General features: G+C 36.4%; 1 protein-coding gene across 3 annotated transcripts in view; it reads left to right on the forward strand.

The window, feature by feature from the left end:
• Nucleotides 1-19,396, forward strand: part of KIF18A (kinesin family member 18A) — a 41,248-nt gene that overhangs the window by 3,537 nt on the left and 18,315 nt on the right. For all 3 annotated transcript variants that reach the window (XM_064452826.1, XM_064452827.1, XM_064452828.1), the window contains exons 5-13: nt 932-1,042; nt 6,301-6,498; nt 8,671-8,847; nt 9,784-9,858; nt 10,127-10,236; nt 11,635-11,797; nt 15,776-15,940; nt 17,093-17,214; nt 18,573-18,811. In XM_064452826.1, the coding sequence (XP_064308896.1) occupies nt 932-1,042; nt 6,301-6,498; nt 8,671-8,847; nt 9,784-9,858; nt 10,127-10,236; nt 11,635-11,797; nt 15,776-15,940; nt 17,093-17,214; nt 18,573-18,811 (1,360 nt within the window). The remainder of the gene's footprint in view (nt 1-931; nt 1,043-6,300; nt 6,499-8,670; nt 8,848-9,783; nt 9,859-10,126; nt 10,237-11,634; nt 11,798-15,775; nt 15,941-17,092; nt 17,215-18,572; nt 18,812-19,396) is intronic.

The raw sequence follows: 19,396 nt of genomic DNA on the forward strand, positions 1-19,396 counted from the left end.
ATACTTGTGAACCTAATTAATTATTCAAAAGCATATTGTGAAAAAAAACTTGCTAGTATTCTAACAAAAATGGATTAAATTGGCCAGCACTTATTATTGAAAGGGTGCCATTGGCTGGATGCTCATCTTCGGGTTTTGGAAGATTATTGTTTTTCTGGCTACTATATCTTAGGATTTCTTAAAGTTCAGTGCTTCCATTGCCATCTTGGAGTGATCTACACCTTTGCAAGTCTTGTGGCTGCATCTCAGGGTTGGTTTTGGTTTTAGGTAACCACGCTTGAACTTTAAAGTCATTCACTTTAAATGACTTTTCCAGGCCAGCAGAGCAATTCTTTGGCAAAGTCAGTGATAGAACTTTCTTTTCCAATCTGAAAATTAGCTCTTGTGGACCTTTTCTCTTGCAGCCTTTTGGTGTATGTTACATGCTAGGTATCTTCCAGCTTCTGTGTACGTGAGATAATGATTTAACAGGTCAGTTAACGGGACATTTAACAGTGTCTTTAATTTGGTTCACGCTGTGATCACCATACTCCCCAAAGCTTGGGTCCTGTGGGGAAAAAAATTAGTATATCATTGTTTAATACATTAGTACCAGAAAAATTAAGTCAGTCATTCTTAAATAAGACTTTTTCTGACTATGGAGAACCTTTGGAGATTTATCTAAGTTCCGTACTAAAAAAATTATCTGATTTAAATTTCTGCAGTTAAGTGCTTGCTTTTTGTGCCTTACTGCTCTTTAACTAAAAGTGTTTGTTTGAAGTGCCTCAATTCCAAAACAGGAAATATCTCTTATTTCTAGGTAACTAAAATTTTAAGTCCCTTTTTTTTTTTTTGAAGGTGAATGTTAATGTGTTTTAGAATTAGTGTAGAATCTCCTATAGTTGATGAAAAAGAAAAAATCCCTTGTATTTATCTTCTGCTCTACCCTTAGCCTAAATCAGCAGAGGAAATCCTTCAATTGTTGGATTATGGAAACAAAAATAGAACACAGCATCCCACAGATGTAAATGCCTCTTCTTCCCGGTCCCATGCCGTCTTTCAGGTAAGATGATATAGCAAACATACAGTGGTCATCTGTGAGGTGTGGTTGTTGTTTAAATTTGAATACAGTGGAAGCTTTTTTTTACTTTGAACCTTTTTTGGGTGAGAGGAGATTTAAGTTTTCCAGTTTACTGTTCCTGTTGACTTCATTCCTTGTATGTAAAGGTTCATAGTGATTATATTTAAAAACAAAAATTCAATGAAAAGCTCTTTAGTTCTGATAGTTTGAACTAATGCTCCTTAGAAGAAATATCTTTTCTATAAAACTGTAGTTTTAAGCTTTGAATATACTTCCATATTGACATTTTCTGAACTGAAAGTTGTTGGGTTTTTTGTTGTTGTGGATTCTTTTAATACTTGATTGCTTCATTATGTTGCTTAGCATTTTTCTAGGAAAAATATTTTACAGAATACAGTCATAGATCTGACTAAAACCAGGTTCTCAAGTAATACTTTCTCATCCTGCTTATTGTGGTTAATGTTGGTTTAGGGTTTTTTTGTTGTTTACAGAAAAGTGTTTTTTTAATATTCTGGTATATACCAAGTTTTAGAACAACAAAAGCAGTATATATCCTCTGAAAATATCTCCATACACATATTTGCATCATCAGAACGAAATGCTGATTTTTAGTTTTGTAGGTGAGAGTTTTGCACATGTTGTACAAATCTGCTAGAACTTAAGACTTCTCCAAAGGTTATTGCTGTTCGGTAGCCACCATCTTATACTCTGACTCCTCTTAGACACAAACTATGATGTTTAAAAAAAAATACCATTTAAAAATGAGTCTTGTTAGTTAAAACTTTGTTTTCTGTTTGCTCGTGCATACTGCAAAGCACATTATATTGTATTATCTATATGTTGTCATTCTATATTGCAAAATATTAAACTAAATTTGAATTCTCGTCCTTGCATTACAGCTAAACTATTTAACTCTTAGGCAGCTCTTAATTGTATCTGCAGACTTAGACAATGCTTAATAACTATAGTCAGAGGTTTGTAGTTTGCATAGATGATGGCAATGCAAGTAGCTGTAAAGTTAGCTCTCCAGAGCTCTACTGTCACTACTAATGAGAAAAAAGAGATTAATAATGGACAGTAGGTGTGTTAAATAATTCTAAAATATGTAACGGAGCAAAAGTCATTCCCATTCTAAAAGCTTGTATGTTTTCTTACATACCTTAGGCTTCTGTTTGAAATTGCCCTTCAAGGTTTTAATTTCCCCTTCACGGGTTGCCCATGGCTGTATGTTTAAGGCAAAGTCTTCTTAGAAAGTTGTTCAGTCTGAGAGCTACTCTGTTGCGTACATGTACTGCCTTTAATATGGCACAAAGCGCAGTGCCACAGGCTGAGATCAGAGAGCGAACTGCTGATCTCTGTTTCTTTACTTGCTGGGCTGGAGTGTCTTACCTCCCTCACCTTTACTCAACGGGAAAAAGATCTGGATTGTCTTATCTGGCAGGCTTTGCATTCTTCTCAGTTAGTTTCTAAAAGTGGCAAACAATTAAATAAAATAGGTAAATGTTGCAGACTCCTAGTATCTTCAACAAGAAGACAAACAATTCTGTGAACAGAGATGCTGGAGAGTTAGCCTTTTCCAGCCTACATTCTGTATTGATTCTGGGAAATTGATCTCACTGTAGATAAATCTACTTGTTAGTAGAAGTGCCGTATTCACCAAATAAACTACACTGACAAAATTAGTATACTTGTATCTTACCACAATTTTGTTTGAATGTATGACAAAAAAATGGATTGGTATACTTAATCAGATTTGCACTTCTTAAAATTGATCATTTCAAACTATTTCCAGCTTACAGGCAGCAAAAGTGAACCAAATATGAATGCTTGCAGTGAGAGGATTGTTTACTTTCTGCCAATATAAGTAAACCATAATGAAAACAAAGTTCCTCTCATATCTAAATATTGTAGGAACAGCAAATACATAATTTGTGTGTGTATGTGTATTTAGGATGCAGCTTGCTTGCAATGCGCTGAATGAAAAGAAAGTGTCATGCTCGGTGGTTTTGTAAATGCCTTTCATAAGTGATGCTTGTTCATTTTAGAACATATTATTTTTGTTGTGTGCATGTTACACACATCATAAACTGGTGTGATGCATGAAAAGTAGGAGCCGGTCCTTTGAATGTTTACCAAATATTGCTACAGTAAGCATCTGACTTTAAAAAGCAAACCGTATATGCTTTTGCAGCTCATGTATATTCAGCCCTGAATGACTTTTCTCTGAGATCATTATTGTTGATAATAGAACCCTTAAGTATGCTCATACTAGCGTGAATATTTTTGTCTTTGAGCTTAGCGGTAACTGACAAAGTCATTTCTGGACTAATCTCTCTGCATTCTTGCTTGCTTTCTTTTTGTGCCACCCAATAGCAGTAGCAGCCAGCAAAGTAGCCTTGATTGTGTAAAACGCACTCTCTTAGTTTCCATATGCAGCTGCAGTCAGTTAAGTGGCATGCTTGATTGATCTTGATATTCATGGACAAATGCTGGATGTTAGAACCTTTTCGTGGAAGAAAAGATCTTTCAATGTGAAGATCAGGCATTGCCAAGCCGTTGCTCAAAGCATGTTCCGCTCTGTACTCAGCGTTCATTCCTGGTGCGTAGGTCATTGACGAAAACCGTCAGCCTGATTCTGTGCAAGGATGCTGTAGTTAGCAAAAAGTTTCTCTGGGCCTCTTTGTGGTATTCCTAATCCAGTAAACTCTCGTAATGAGATAACCCTGAATGTTCGTTGTGTTTGTCTTTTGAGATGGTCTAGCTGTCAATCAAGATATTTAATTGCTTTTGCTTGTGCTATTTTCTGTTAAGTGCACAAATTATTGGTAAAAGTCATAGTTTGTTTTGTTGGACAATTGTAACTCGAATGTGTGATTTACATAAATATCTACTAATATCGTGTGTTCTCAAAGATAAACTTAGTGCATCCTTTGAATAACAGCGCGTTTAAGAGTGAATGAGTTTTAAGCCTTTTTCACAGAAGTGGCTATGCTTGGGAGGAGGGAGGATTATGTCACTTATAAATAAGAATCTGTGTGTAAATAAATGATTAATATAAATACTGCATCTGAATGTGGCACTTTAAAGGAATATTACTGTTGCTAAATAGATTGGTCCAATGAATGCAACTGAAAGTTTAACAGACTTTAATCAATGTATACTGGTTTAAGCTAAGCAAGTTCACAACCATACACTTTTTTTAAGGTATGTTCTTAAATAAAGTAGGTTCTCCGTCTCCTTGATGCACTTATTAGCTGTGTTGGCATCCCTATTGTTGTCTTGATTCCTCTTCATTTTTAAGGTTTCTGTTATTTTAAGACTTGGTCCTTTTTTGTAGTGATTGGTTATCTTTTATGCTGGCTTTGGGTTTTGTTGTTTACTTTATTTGAGCAGGATGTTTTCTGGAACTGACTCAAAGTAGTAAAAGTCTTGGCCCAGGATGTTCTGAGCCGATTTTAGAGGTGCAAGTTTTGCCTTAATGTACCATCTGTCTTAGGTTTGAATTTTCTATCTAGGTCAGGCAATTACTGTGTCTGAAAGTAAAATCCCAATTGCCACACTGTTCTACTGAAAGTGTTCTGCTGACGGACAAAGAAATAGAAAACAGTGTCTTTTGAATTTTTATAAAAGCTTGAGTCATACAATGTAGTTTGGCTCTCACTCCACCTCTCCCTACTTCACTAATGATAGTTTCTGGATTCTGGTAAAGTCCTACCAGCCTGAGATAGCTACTTTACCAAGATAAGTACAGGGAAGTGGCTTTTTGCTTCCTTTTTTTTATTTTAATATTGTACTAGAAATAGTACAACAGAATTTACTTGCATTGTTTGATATAGAAGCGTGTCTATTTGGTATAGACATACTTCCTGTGGCAAGTCATAAGAATTTTGTTCACTCCCAATACATGTCAATTTCTTTTCTGTTACAAATTGCTGTTAAGACTTAATTTCTCATGTGCAAAGGTTAAAGCTACAGAACTGGTGAGATATTGTCTTTATTAGACAATCACCTTCTATGTATGGCAGCTCTTTCCTAATTCACTGTCTAAAAGTGTGTTCATGAAAGTGTTAGTGACCATTAGCCTTACAAATGGCAAGGCACTCAACACAAAAGAAGGGGAAATTTGTAGAGAAACCTGAAAAAGTAAAACCTATCTAAGGATAACTAATTCTTCTTATTGATTGTATAATTATGCTGTGCCTACTTCCTCATAAACCAGGGGAAAGAATACCTTGACTATCAGAAGTCAGCAAAAGCATTTAGGTCCTTGTGTATGATGATTTTGGAAAAGAAGGGATGAGGGGGAGCAAGTGGCCTCAGGAGTTGCAGCTTTCCAAAAGACCCTGGAGTAGTATGTGTTTTCACAGCAGTAAATTAGTATTGTTCTCCTATTAATGGTAGTTACAGTTATGTCTAAGTCACTGAAAGTCCAGCCTTTTTCCTGGTTTATCCCAATATATATCTTTATGGCATACTCTTGAAGGTGCCTGTAAAATATTAGCCCCTCTTTCAGTTTAAAGTATAGTAGTGTGGTATACATCTTGAGTGTGGAAGGATCAAGAGTGATTTTAGCTATAAAATTAATACGAAGCTCACCAATCTTTGCCACTGTGGTAAGCCCCAGCTCACTTGGCTTGGTTAATTCTCTGCAGCAGGATAGGAGAGAGAATAAAAAGGGTGAGAGGGAGAGGTAAATACCTTGTGGTAACAAGTGAACGGGGTGGGGGGAAGCAATCACTTGCCACCAGCAGACCGATGCCCAGCCAGTCCTCAGGCAATGGCTACTTTGCAGAACGCCAGTTGGGATCAGCTGTTCCCTTGCAACCTCTTGCCTACCACCTTGACACGGTACAACTGCTGTTCAGCAAAAGCTAAACACTGGTGTATTATCAGCACTGGGTCACAAATCTGAAAGCACTATACGGGCTGCTCTATAGAAAATTTACTCCATCCCAGCCAAACCTAGTGCAACCATAAGCTCTGCTGCTTTTTTCTCTAATACCTGAAGCAGCTGAGCTTGAGGTAAGTGTCAGAAACAGATTCACTGTTTTCCATTAGGAAAACGCCAACTGCCTGTTGGTGTTAGATATGTGCTGAAAGGTTTAACTTGGATTCCAAGAAGGATTCCGGTAAGAATTTCTGATAACAGTTGTTACACTGTAAAATTCTTAACTGCTTAGAGTAACAACAGACTGGTTAGTCGTTACTTTTTAATTATTTCCTTTTTTCTTTCATTGTAGATTTATCTAAGGCAGCAAGATAAAACAGCTAGTATTAATCAAAATGTTCGCATCGCCAAAATGTCTCTCATTGACCTGGCAGGATCTGAACGTGCCAGCGTGACAAATGCCAAGGGGACTCGTTTTAGAGAAGGAACAAATATTAATCGCTCCCTGCTAGCTCTTGGAAATGTCATTAATGCTTTGGCAAATCCAAAGGTACGTGCTGCTTTCCCGTGCAATCTTCACCTCCTAGTGCTGTGCAAACATTTTTAAGAATGGTAAGTATTAAATGTGGCACTACCTCTTTGTATCATATCTGGTTTGACTCTTACTGTATCTTTGGAATTTATTCCTGGGATTCCCTATTGGAATGTAGGAAAAGATGTATGTTTAAGGTATGTGTAGAGTCGTTATAATTTTTAAAAAATTTAAAAGCCTTTGTAAACTTTGGAGAGAGGGGAAAAAAGAAATTGCCTTGTCTTTTCAGTTGCTGAATCGTCTGATGAAACTTCACTTTTGCCACATTACCACCCATGCTCAAATTAACTTCTACTTGAAAGGGAAACAACTTTAAGAATATTGGAGGAAAGCATTTTGGGTTTTGTTGCTTACACTCAGAATAGAAATGCTAAGGCTTTAAACAGTTTCACCTGCTTCTGATTTTGCCTTATTATAGGCTAGTCATAGAGGTGAATAAGTTTTGTTTCTGTCCTACGATCAGAAAGCCTAAGAGTCGTATAGTTTTAATTAGAAAGGTTCTTGCCCTCCAGTTAAGTGTATGCTGCTCCTGGTCTTACAGGGGTTTTGCATATTAACAGAAAACATTTTTTCAGTGTTAATGAAGGGAGTTGTTTTATGGTTCATTCATTTAAGAAAACAGAATCTTTTTAATTTCCTGCAACAACTAAAATTAAAATACCAGAGCTTATGTACAGCATTGAAAACAATGGTCTTTTTCTGTAAAGAAAGACTTGTAAACTCTTCTTGCTGCCTGAAGAGTGAGAAAGGGCGTAGTGGCTGTGGATGATAGGGAAAGTGGATATCCTACCACAGATTCCGTCTGTAGTGCTGTAGGTGGCTACTTCAGTATCTTATTATCTGGTGAGAATTTTGCTACATTTACCAATTTGTTTGAAGAATATTTAATATCTTTTTAAGTAACTCCAAACTACATATTACTCACTTGTGAAATATAACCCTGCTAAAACCTGGGGCCTGGGAAAGCTCTCCTTGAGTTATGGGTTACATCATTGACACTTCTTACATCATCATTTTCCTTTCAAGGTTTTCATATGGGTTTTCACCATCATCTCGGTGATAGCTGAATGAGACAGTCCTAATGGGAAAGAGTTCTCAGAAATAGCGTGCAGCTACCTCAGGATAGTGTCAAATATGAACATATCTGCTTTTCTTACCCACCTTTTTTAAAATCAAGCCCATGTAGAAAAACTTGCGTGAGTAAATAAATAGCATGACAAAGACAAAGATTTTTTTTCAGAGGTTTATGCCCTTTAATCTTGGGGAAGAGGCTTTTATAGGAGAAAACAGCACCTATCCAAAGTTGGTCTTTTGAGCTTTTCCACACACACACCCACGCCCTGCTCACAGTAGTGAATTAGTCTCCTCATCTGGCTCACCAGCTCAAGGGAAGGAGCGGGGGCAGTTGTGTGGGAGAATGCTAAAACCTCGTGACCTTCTGCCAAAGCCAAGTCTGTTGTCTACAGCTACACCCTTTTCTCCTTCTGGTCAGCTAGCAGTTTCCCCCTTCAAATATACCAGGAGAAAATGATCAGAGCTTTTGAATTCCTTTCCTGGTGCCTCACATTGTTATCACCATCTTGTTGGCGTGGCAGGCAGAATTTAGAATCTGTACCGCTGACATAAGTAAAATTGTTTGTTATTTGGTGTAGGATTGGGGTTCCAGTGACCCAACTTTGTACTGTGAGATGAAGATTCTGTAGATGTGATTGGAAAAAAAAACTTCCCAAAGCAGGCTTTGGGTTGGCTGGAAAGGTTGTGGAGTCTCCATCCTTAGAAATACTGAAAACCCAGCTGGGCATAGTCCTTGGCAGATTGCTCTAGCTAACCCTGCTTTGAGTAGAGGCATCCTGAGAGGTTGATCCCAATCTCGATTATTCTGTAACCTGAAAGTAGTTGAATGTCATCTACCTCTTCTGTTTCCTGCATCACGCAAACACTTGTTACACATCCGGACATCAGAAAGTAACCTGGCTAATACACGTGTTATAAAGGTATTAAACAGTTCCAAGAGACTTAAAACTGTTTGAGATGTATATGTAATTTTGAGGAAAACTATTTATGTCAAATAAAAGCTCCAAGGCTATTTACTGTGTTTATAGATAAACATGCATATAACTCTCTCTCTAGAGCAAGAAACAGCACATTCCATATAGAAACAGCAAGCTTACTCGTTTATTGAAAGATTCGCTTGGAGGAAATTGCCGAACAATAATGATAGCTGCTGTTAGTCCATCTTCTATGTTCTATGATGATACATATAATACTCTTAAGTATGCAAACCGAGCAAAGGATATCAAGTCTTCTGTGAGTATGCTGGCATTTATTGATCTTTTGCCAAAGTATAATAATATAGTGTTAAGAGAAGATTTTAATTTCCTTTGGTTTTGTCTCAAAATTTTGTTCAGTTACCTCTTCTTTCTTACAGACAACTTTTCATCATCTGTGTGATAGGTGTAGTAGATACAGAGACAGGAGAGCTGACTAGTTCTGGCCTAAAGGCAACATAGCTTCATTAATGAGATTGTGCTGCCAGTTTGAAAGAGTTTTTGTGAGCCTCAAATTTTGAAATAATCTTCAGCTGGTAGAATTCACAGCCAGTTTCAGTATTTTACTAGTACATTGTCAGAGAACTGTAAAGCATACTGAAGAAATGTCTGAGCAGTTGTACGAGAGCCAGTCCAGGTTTGATACAGGTAGAATTCAGCTGGAGCCAAGAAGCTCAATGAGATTATATTGATAAATGGAAAAGGTACTGGGATAGCCTGTCTTCTGCTCTCTATACAGATTACTCTGGTATTGTTTTCATAATCCTTTGTATTGCAGCTCCTCATTTCTTTTATGTGCTATGGGATTGATTGTAGTTTGCGTTGTTGCACACTTAAAGATAGGTTTTTATAAAAAAATGTACTATATAATATTTATACTATTCATAATGAAATGTACTATATAATAAAATGTACATTAAAATAACAAAACTAGTCTGAATAAATGGAAAATGTGCTTGCACATGTAAATGATAATTTTTTATTGTTCTGTTGAGGAAAATGACGTGGCCATGGGTATGCAACAGAGTAGCAAAAGCTGGGAGTCATTTTTGTTGTGCAAGTCAGGATTGTATGCATCCCTTTCTTCGTAATATGGTGCAAGTGTAATTATCTAGTACTTACACACAGTGTATTTATTAAGCAGGAAAACATGAAGGAGCCTTCTTAAATTCTAACTTGTTTCTCTTCTTTACAGTTGAAGAGCAATGTTGTTAGCTTGGACAGTCACATAAGCCAGTATGTTACAATTTGTAATGAACAAAAGAAAGAGGTATGTCAAAATCTATTACAAGTTTGAAAGATGAATTGTTATAACTTTTAATTAAAAAAGAGTTCATGGGACTGAACCTATAAGGCAATATTGTCCTAATTCTCCCATATAGTCTTTTGAAGTAAGAAAAAAGTTTTGTATTCTAAGAGGAATATCACCTGCTGCCATTAGTGAAGCTTTTCAAGACAGAAGCACAGAATGATAGGATAAAAAAAACCAAAACCAAACGAAACTATATTCCATCTAAAAGGTACCTCCTTTGCTTTAGATCCTAATGTTGAAAGAGAAACTGAGAGAATATGAAGAAAAGCAAGCAAGCATTCCTGAAAATCATAGTGCAGCAGTACTTTCAAACAACCAGCAAGTGGAAATACAAAGGTAAATTCATCATGTTACAATCTTGCTTCAAAACTGGAGTTTCTGTAACTTGTAAAAGCATTTGTAAAACAAACGGACTCTTTTCAATATTGGTTTCCTCGTTTACAACATTGCTTTACTTAGACTGCATGTGGCTTTGCATAACTTATCGCTTCTTTTCAGAACAACTTGGTGGTGGATTTAAAACAAAACAAATATTGTGTACTTGAGGAAGTATCCTGATATTAACCTTCTAGGGAAATTATTCAGTAAGACACTGCAAAATAACCATGAAGCTGATGTAACTCACTCTGACATCACAGTTTACAACAGTGGTGAAGGTCTTGCATCTATAGTTACTTTCTTGTGAAGTATTTATGAAATTGGCAGAATTTAATAGATGTCAGTTTTCTGTTGATTTATATTTATTCCCATGAAAATGTGTTATGTTATAGATTTTTATGGTATTTAATTTTATGATCTTTAATACTGAACATTGTATAATGACCTCAAACATTGCATGTGTCTAGAATAGTTGCATGGTAAACCGTGCCTTTATTCTTATGTAAAGTTCTAAGAGTCAATAGGATGTTATGAAATGGCTTGTATATGAGGTTGCTCATTATCAAGATATACAGTAACTTTTGAGCTATTCTGTACTGCGTTTTCAGTATTCAGGAGTGAAGTGAAAAAGTACCACCACTGAAAATTCTATTGCAACATGGTAATGCTTACAGGCTTTCTCCTTATCCTTGTTATTCTGATTTGCATTGCAGAATTTGAGGCCATTTGAACGCTGGTCTCCTTGGAATAACTCTTAAGTACCTTCTATCACTAGTTTGGTGTTTTCCCCCCCTATTAGTCTAGTATGTGTGAAAACATGATTCATGTTCTGTTTTTTTTAATCGTCCGTTAGTGATTAAAATTGTACAACAGAACTTCAGAGAAAGTGAGCAACTAAAGACACTTTTTTGTGGTTTTCCTTTTTTGTGATAGCTAGCAGGTCTTTATGAAGGAGACCTCTTGTGTCTATGGCAACAGTAGTCTGATCTGTTTAACAAATTGGTATAAGTAGCAGAGAGCAGGTATTTAGCATCTTTTGGAGGTAGAGGTTAGACTTAGACATCTGGAACTTCTTCACATTTCTTTTGAATCCCAGTGTCATCTTCATAAATACAAGCTTTATTTTTAGTGACCCCTTCAAAATTTCACCATCCCATTTCTAGTTCGAGTACATAAAATCTTCACTGATGTACTGACGCTTTTAGTGCTCATCTATAACAGGCTTTACTTTTTTCCCTCTTATTTTAAGTTAATTTTATTAATCTGCAATTGAAGATTCCCCTTGTAAAGAAGATGGTCACAAAAAAGTCTTCAGTAAGTAATCTGTTACTTATTTTTATCCTTTGGTTCTAATAGATACAAAGAAATCCTTAAAAATGTGTTCGCAAACCGTGAGGAAATCAGAAAAGAATACCTCAAGTTGGAAATGCGACTGAAAGAAAACGCACTGAAGACATATTACCAGAAACAATGTCATGAACAAATTCAATTGATGTGCTCTGAAGAAAGAATAGAAAAGGTGAGTTATCTATAATGTAATACAAGCTATCACCTCTCTTCATTTTGCTATACTAATGTATGAATTTTGCTTAAGTAATTATCTAATTAATTAATGCTAAAATATTTCATTAAAATGGGAAACACTGATTATAACTCAGATAATAATTTTCTGACATTAATACAGAAAATGTAGTAGTAGACCAGGGGTGTTACGTTTTTTCCACACTCCACAGAAAACTGTTGATGTGCTTATTGTTGCTAATAGTGAAAACTTTTCAATTTGTCCTAATGTAGGCTTGATTGTCATAGTTAATTAAGGCCTGACTAGTCTTGGGAGACTTCACGGTGCTCTTGTCCAAAACTAAAGTATATTAATGTATGTATGGCACAACCATTGAAGTTGTTACCAAGCCGAGAAATCCATTTCTCTTTCATAAGGAAAAGTGGGGACCTTGTGCTAAACAAGATGGATTCTTATCACCGATGTTTTCAGTTGTCACCAGGAAAATGTTTGGACAGCTGCTTAAGGACCGAGTCATGTGAACTGAAATAATTACATTTAGTAGCCTTGAATTTTAAGAGAAGAATTTGGGGCTAAGTATGAAAAATTGCTGCCGTACAGCATTAAATGCTCGTGTCTTTCTAGAAGAATCAAAGTATAAATAAGCAAGCATGGTTAGCTAGTATCTTAATTTTTCTGATAAAAGTCAGCTTAAGGAAATATATGGTTTATGTAGATATGAAGTTGAGGGTGGGGCTGATTTTGCTTAGTCACAGCAACAGTCTGTGTTTGGCCAAAAATGATAGTTTACCATATGACTATTTTTTCCCAGTGATTCACATGAAATTTGGTCCTTAGATAAATGTCAAAGTGAAAATATATCACACGTTTTGGTTGTCATTAGTGAAGATATTTCAAGTGACTAATGTGCTCTAGAATTCTCTTTCATGTCGTAGAAATGCTGAAGTAATATTTTCTATCTGTGCCATACTTTTAAATGCTGCTTACAATGGAGCATAGCTGCGTCTCTGCTTGTAATGAGGAGTTAGGCCTTCATACTCTCTATTTCATATGAATGTTTTTTGTGAGCTGATTTAGCTTTTATTTTGAATGTTAGCAGTGCTGCATTCAAATGTTGGTTTTGCCATTAGTTACCTTAAAGATGTGATTTACTAAAGGTCAAGAGTCACTGTCCTATAAGTATGATGCCTTATGTATTAATAAGAGTAAGTCATTGTAACAGTAAAATTAAAGTCGTTTTGCAACTGCTTTGGAACAAATTGGATTTTAATTTGGAATCCAGTCATTTGATTACCAAAGTGACTGCTCACGTTTCCCCTGTGCACCATAATGTTTCTGTTCTTCCTTGTGTTTTTACACATTCACTATTTTCCTAAATGACTCTGGGTTTTCTCTCTGTAAAATACACTGTTAGACCACAGGGGTAATTCTGAAATGTTACTTTTTAAGGGAGAAGTTTTACTTGTAAAATGAGAAAATACTCTATACTTCATTGTCCATGTTCAGTAACTGGATAGAATAATGATTTTAGGTAAGTTAACACAAAGCCAATGGTATCTTATCTATACTTGAACAACCCCAGTTTGAACACTATAATTCAAAACAATTTCAGAAGGAAGGAGGAAACTTACATATGAGTTCAGGTTATCTTAATATCTATTCCTCCAAATGCATTCTTGCTGCAAAAATTTTGTCACAATTTATCTTGCTAAATTCAGTCCACCCTGGGCCAGTAATAAAATGTTTCCATTTTCCACATAACAGCCCATTTCCAGCTGTTTTAGAACTTGGATGCTGTCTGTTTAAAAGGCCTGTTTATGTTCTCCTGCCTAATGCCTGTTCCTCCACTCTTGTTCCCTGCATTTCTGCATCTGTGTTGTTTTCCTGGTGCATGCTAGGTGTCAGCTACAGCAGCGTTAGGCAGAAAACCTCTGTGCCAATATGAGAACATGTATAGCGCATTCCTCTGTATTGGAAACAAAAAGTAGTACCCCTGTGTTACAGTTGCTTCTATCTATCTTACTGAGTTTGAAGAAGTCAACTCAGTTTTGACCTGTTTTATCTTGAAGGTTTCTGCATCAGTCATGGAATCTGTTTTACAATTATTTTTTTTTTGTTGCTGTTTTTAAAGATATGGCAAAAACCGCTGGTACTCTGATAGGCTTTAACATTATTTTACTGCCTGGAAAAGGAGCATATTCCTAGAAAGCAGTCAGTCCATCTTGGTTTCCGTTTTTCTGCTTACTGCAGTTGCCCATGCTGGATCCAACGCTTGTTGAATATATCCTAGTTCTTCAGCCCAGGAGGGACAATTTCTTCTATATCTCTTGTGATTTTATTTTCCAATTACAAAACAGAGTAGCAACCAAGTATACTGCCTACGACTACCTGTGTTCCAGAGGTTGTGTACAGCTAGAAAGCATAACTACTTTTTTCTGTTGTAGCACATCAATGTAACATGTCCTTTATTCCTGGGCACCTGTGGGATGGGTTCATCAAATGGTGGGATATTGTCAGTACCACCTTCAATCCTAATACTTCTGCACTGTGTGAAAGCTGGAGTATGCAAAACAATCCATTTGGATCTTTCTGCTTGAGCAGTCCTGAAAGCTCTTCCCTAGTCTCACTGGTCAGAGGGAACCAGGGGTCACTGAGAGCTTTAGTCTGACTCCTGGTGTTTTCCCTGAAGAGCTGGTCCTTTATGAAGTGACTGTCTTCTCTGGATCCTCTGTCATCTTAGCAGATAAGCCAGTCTAAAGAGGAAGCAAACTGAAGTTCTGGTCAGAATCCAGGCTTTGACCTGGTAAGTTGCCTGGAGCACACAGGTAGCTTAGGTGTCTTTACCATGCTGGTTCTATGTGCCACACGCCATGTGCTGAAGTAAGTCTTTTGAAAAGTCAGCTTAAGGAATATATTCTGCATCTCTCCACGTACTGTCCCTGTTTTCTACAGTATGTTCAGAAGGGCACCAGTTAGAGTAATTTCTGCTTTGTGCAACATTAGGGAGGTACATTCAACATTTCTTATGACATTTTGTAATAGAACTAAATTGGCCTGCCATTCTAAATTTGTAGATTTATTCTAGTTAACAAAGTTTTCATTTAGAGCATTAATTTTGGAACACATGGACATAGAGATTTAGGTTATCTAATTTATAAAAACGGTGTTCCGTACGTTAGTTTTTGTTGAGTATAGCAATATACCTCAATGTTTGTGGGGGGAAGGGGGGGTTGTTTTTTAGTTTGTTTGTTTTTTTTTAAACTAAAGTTTAGGCATAGCTGAACCCTGTGAACTCTGTCTAAAGTTAATGTTCTCTATGACTAGTTGAGTTAGCAACCTAATTTTTAAAGTATACGGCAAACTATAGCTGTCCTCTGAATAGAGTCTCCTTTGCCTTGTTAGGACACTCTCTCATTCATATCCAGCTTGCTGTCGCTGGTTTTGTGCCCTTTTCTTGTCAGATTTCAGAGAAGCATCAGAAGAATTTTGATGCTTGAAGACAGGGTTTTTCTTTTGCCAAATACTTTAGTGGGCTATTTCTAGGGCATACTGCATTAGGAAAACAAAGCAGATTAAATTCCTTCTTTGTAGTCATGCTTAAGTTAATAGAAATTATTAGGTTATGTTGTATGTTTGTATGTGCACGTGTAGCTTTTCCAGTCTGTCCAACTTAACATAATTATGGCCTGGAACAGAAATTGGTCAAATCCAGTGTATTATTCTTTAAAGGAATAATCAAATTACTATATTCTCTGTTATACCGACTTCCAGGGGAAAAAAAAAATTGAAAATGTTTAAATGTAACTTAGTAATGCCTGTGAGAAGAATGTGCTACTTCACTTTTATTAAACTGGTCAAAAATGCAAAATGTTTGTTATGCCCAGTTGCGTATAAAAGTATGGAAAAAAATTTATTTTATATAAAGATATTTGTGAACATCATTTGAAAGTTTTCCCCTTAAATGCTGATTTTTAGGCCACTTGCAAGCGGGATCAAAGGCTTGCAATGCTTAGAACCAACCGCGTACACATACAGAAGAGGAAAGAGGAGGAGGTTGAGCATTTTGAGGAAAATACCAGTTGGCTGCATCGTGTTGAAAATGAAATGCGCCTCCTGGGTCAAGATGGATGTATTCCAAAGGTAAAATGTCTTTCACTTCAAGGGCAGATTTTAGGCATTGTAGGCAACGCTCAGATGACTACAGTTAGGAATAGATTTCCCCCCCTCGTGCCCCTTCATCTTGCTTCTACTTATGGCTTCTGCTTTGATTCTTTCAGGGTGGTTTTAAATTCTAGTGTTAGCTGTTTCTGTTCTTCTGCCCTAAAAGTACTTCATTATTTGTGCAAGTATTCCTTGTTCATAAAAGTATACAGTTACATACAAAAATGCATGCTGATGGGGGCTAAGTATGATATGGCTGCCAGAGAGTTGATCCTGCTCCTGGCCTTATGCTTCTGTTCTTGCCTTTACAGTAGCTGCTGATGCTCATCTAACCTTGTGACAACCTAATTCTTAGCCTGGCCAAAAAACCCTTCTTTTTTGGAGGGTGCTAGGGGAGGAGTGGGAAGGGGAGGAAAAAAGTGGGAAGTTGTGCTCTCTGCCAAGTTTTAGCAAGTAGTCAGCTCAGTGCAGCCTCAGACAAGCACCAGAGCTGGCAGAAGGGAAGCGACGAAGGCCTGTACAGGAAGAAGAGGAAGAGAAAGGTGGGGGGTTGTTCCTCCCAGCCTTATAGTTTCAGCCAGCAGTTGGAGTGGCTTAAATGATAGTATAATGAGCACTTACGTGACTCGTGTAATAGAATATATTTCAATACCTGTATTTTTATTGGGATGACTAAAATTTATTGATACCTTAAAATAAATTAACTTTAAGGTATTTCAAACAAGATGTTGGCATCTCAGGAAGATGACTGAATACAGTGAAGACTTGTCCTAGACAATGTCACTGAAATTCAGATACGGAGCAAGTGCACAGGAAGAGAGGCAAGCATATTTTGGGGCACGTGTAGATAAGCATACATGTGTGCCTGTTGGACTCTTAATGCTAGTACAGCACACCCACTATTGGTCAAAGAAAATCTACAACGCAATATTTATGTATGTAAATAAGAATCGAACAATTCATACTTTTATACCATAAAACTTTATTGTAATAAATATAGACCCACTCCATCTTGAGTTTTCGATATAGGATTAATTAGTATTATTTTTTAGTTTAGATTTTAATTTCTCACTTCTGGTATGATGTCCACTTCTGTGTTTTGTTTTGTTTTTTTCTTGCTAATTTCCCAAGGAACTCTGTAAAGATCTGCAGTGTTACCGTTTAAACCTGGAAGTGAAGGACCTGAAAGCCCAGATTGAGCATATGTTATCCCTGGTGTCCCTTCAAGATCAGCATTATAAGCAAACAGAAAAGTAAGTATGGTTTCATAGCAGGCCTGATAAGACTTCTATTCTGACATTTGTAACATGAGAAGATATACCTATAAAATTTAGTTTTAGTTGAAATAGAAGCAAGACTTTTTTTCTCAAACATTTTTCTAGATTAGAATAGTGTTTCTCATGCAAAAAGATAACATAAAATAATAATCACTTAAATATTAGTCTTTATTCACCGTTGTTTAACAGAAACTGCAAGGATACTCTGGTGCTTCTTATTTCTATTTAATATTCTTTGCGTAGTGTTTATAAACTGTTTGATAGATCACGGTGTCTTGTTTTCCTCTTCTGTGTTGAATAGCAGTATTGGGTTTTTATAAGTGTTTGTTATCTTTTAATTCCTTGCACTGTAGACGTTAATTAATTTACCTGTATTAAAAATTGTTACCATTAAACTCTTATATAGCTAGTCAGACTGAGAAAAGCTGAATTTGCAGGTAAGCATCCGTTCTTTTTCTATTATCAGTCTCTCAAAAATGTTGGAGACTACTTTGAGAGTGTGACATAAGGAATAGGAAGTAATCACAAATCTGTTAAGTAAATAAGTATATTAAATTTGTAATTAAATCATTCCAAAATGAAGTAACCAGCTTTTCTTCCTCCATTGGAGAAAAGGCTTGTTACCATGAACATTACCACAAAAATACATAAACCTGCAAAACTGAAAGCAGCAGTTTTAAAGATACATAGTTAATAGTTACAAAGTTGCTTCTTTGGGTTTTTATAAACATATCCCTTTCCCTTTTGCTTGAACCTACTGTTTAGTCTTGTAACTGACTCCACAGTTAGTGAATTCCTGTGTTCAGAAGGAATTCCTAAACTTTTGTCACTTTATTTAGGTTTGCAGTTGTGTGTGGATCTTAATGTATTCCCTTCGTTAATTAAAGATCGAGTATCTAAATTTATTTGGACTAGGCTTCATACACATCTAATTAAGATGTGCTTGGTTTAAAACTCATTATTTGGTTTATACTCTTCTTTTGTCTAATACTTAGTTTTAGAAAGTCAGGACTCGATCAGGGCATACTGGCTGTTTTTCTGTGGTGTTTGAGGGACCGAAGATCTTGGACATTGAGGAAAAACTATAATTAGTAAATGTTTAGAGTGAGATACAAGGTTTTGCAAAAGAGAAAAAACATGCTACTTAGTCATGAAAGTTTTCTCTCAGTGTTATGGTATTCCCTGAAAATAAATAAAAATAAATTACACAACAGAACTTGGGGGGAAAGAAGGGCAAAAAAAAAAATCATTCGTATTCGAATAGTGGCAGTGCTAGTAAGGATCAGATTAGTTACAATTTAGTCACGTTTGCGTTGCCTTTTGTTGTTTTACAGAGTACTAAATACTTTGCTTCCAGTTCTTCGCAAGCAATACCTGACTTTGAAAGAAGCTGGGTTGACAAATAATGTAACTGAGACTGAATTTGGGGAGGTTGAGCAGCTGATTCAAAGACAGAAATCAGTAGTTTGGGCTGACCAGACTGAAGAAAAGGAACAGAATCAAACCCATGAACTAGAGTTGTCAGCTATCTTTGCGTTCCCACAACTTCTGAGCAGACCAAACACCCCATGCCGTAAGTATGTAATTAATTTCTTCTCTGTTGGAAATACTTGACAATGTCTCCCACAAAAGCTGCGTGTCATCCTTAAACACGGTGGGTGCATGCTTCTGCAAGTATTGAAGCCAAATGTAAAACTGAGCCTCAGACACAATTCCCAGGAATTATATACCATCCATAACTAGATATAGGAAATAAGTTTACTTTTTCAATTGCTAGACACAGTCTGCCAACAAGTAGCTTCCTTATTCTCATGTTGTAACATACCCCATACATCAATGTTCTTAGATCCTATGAGTGTTTTTAACAATTCCATTTAAATCTTTCATGTGATATTGATGGAAAAGGCATCATAGTGTCAGTAATGATTATGTTAGTGATCTGAAAAGTTGAGCAGCTACTACAGTGTTGCACAGTTTGAAGTAATAGCCTTGAGGAGGATGAGATTTCCCATCAATTACAGGCTGACCTGGAATCAGTTTAGTACAACATTTTATAAGTTTATTTTTCCAAGAACCAAAAAATTCACCATTTCTACCATGGGAATTGACTGCTTTGCTGTATCCTGATGGTCCCGTTTCTTCCCCATAACTGTCATGT

The sequence above is a fragment of the Phalacrocorax carbo genome, chromosome 5 (assembly GCF_963921805.1).
Source record: "Phalacrocorax carbo chromosome 5, bPhaCar2.1, whole genome shotgun sequence".
In the NCBI taxonomy this organism is placed as follows: domain Eukaryota; kingdom Metazoa; phylum Chordata; class Aves; order Suliformes; family Phalacrocoracidae; genus Phalacrocorax; species Phalacrocorax carbo.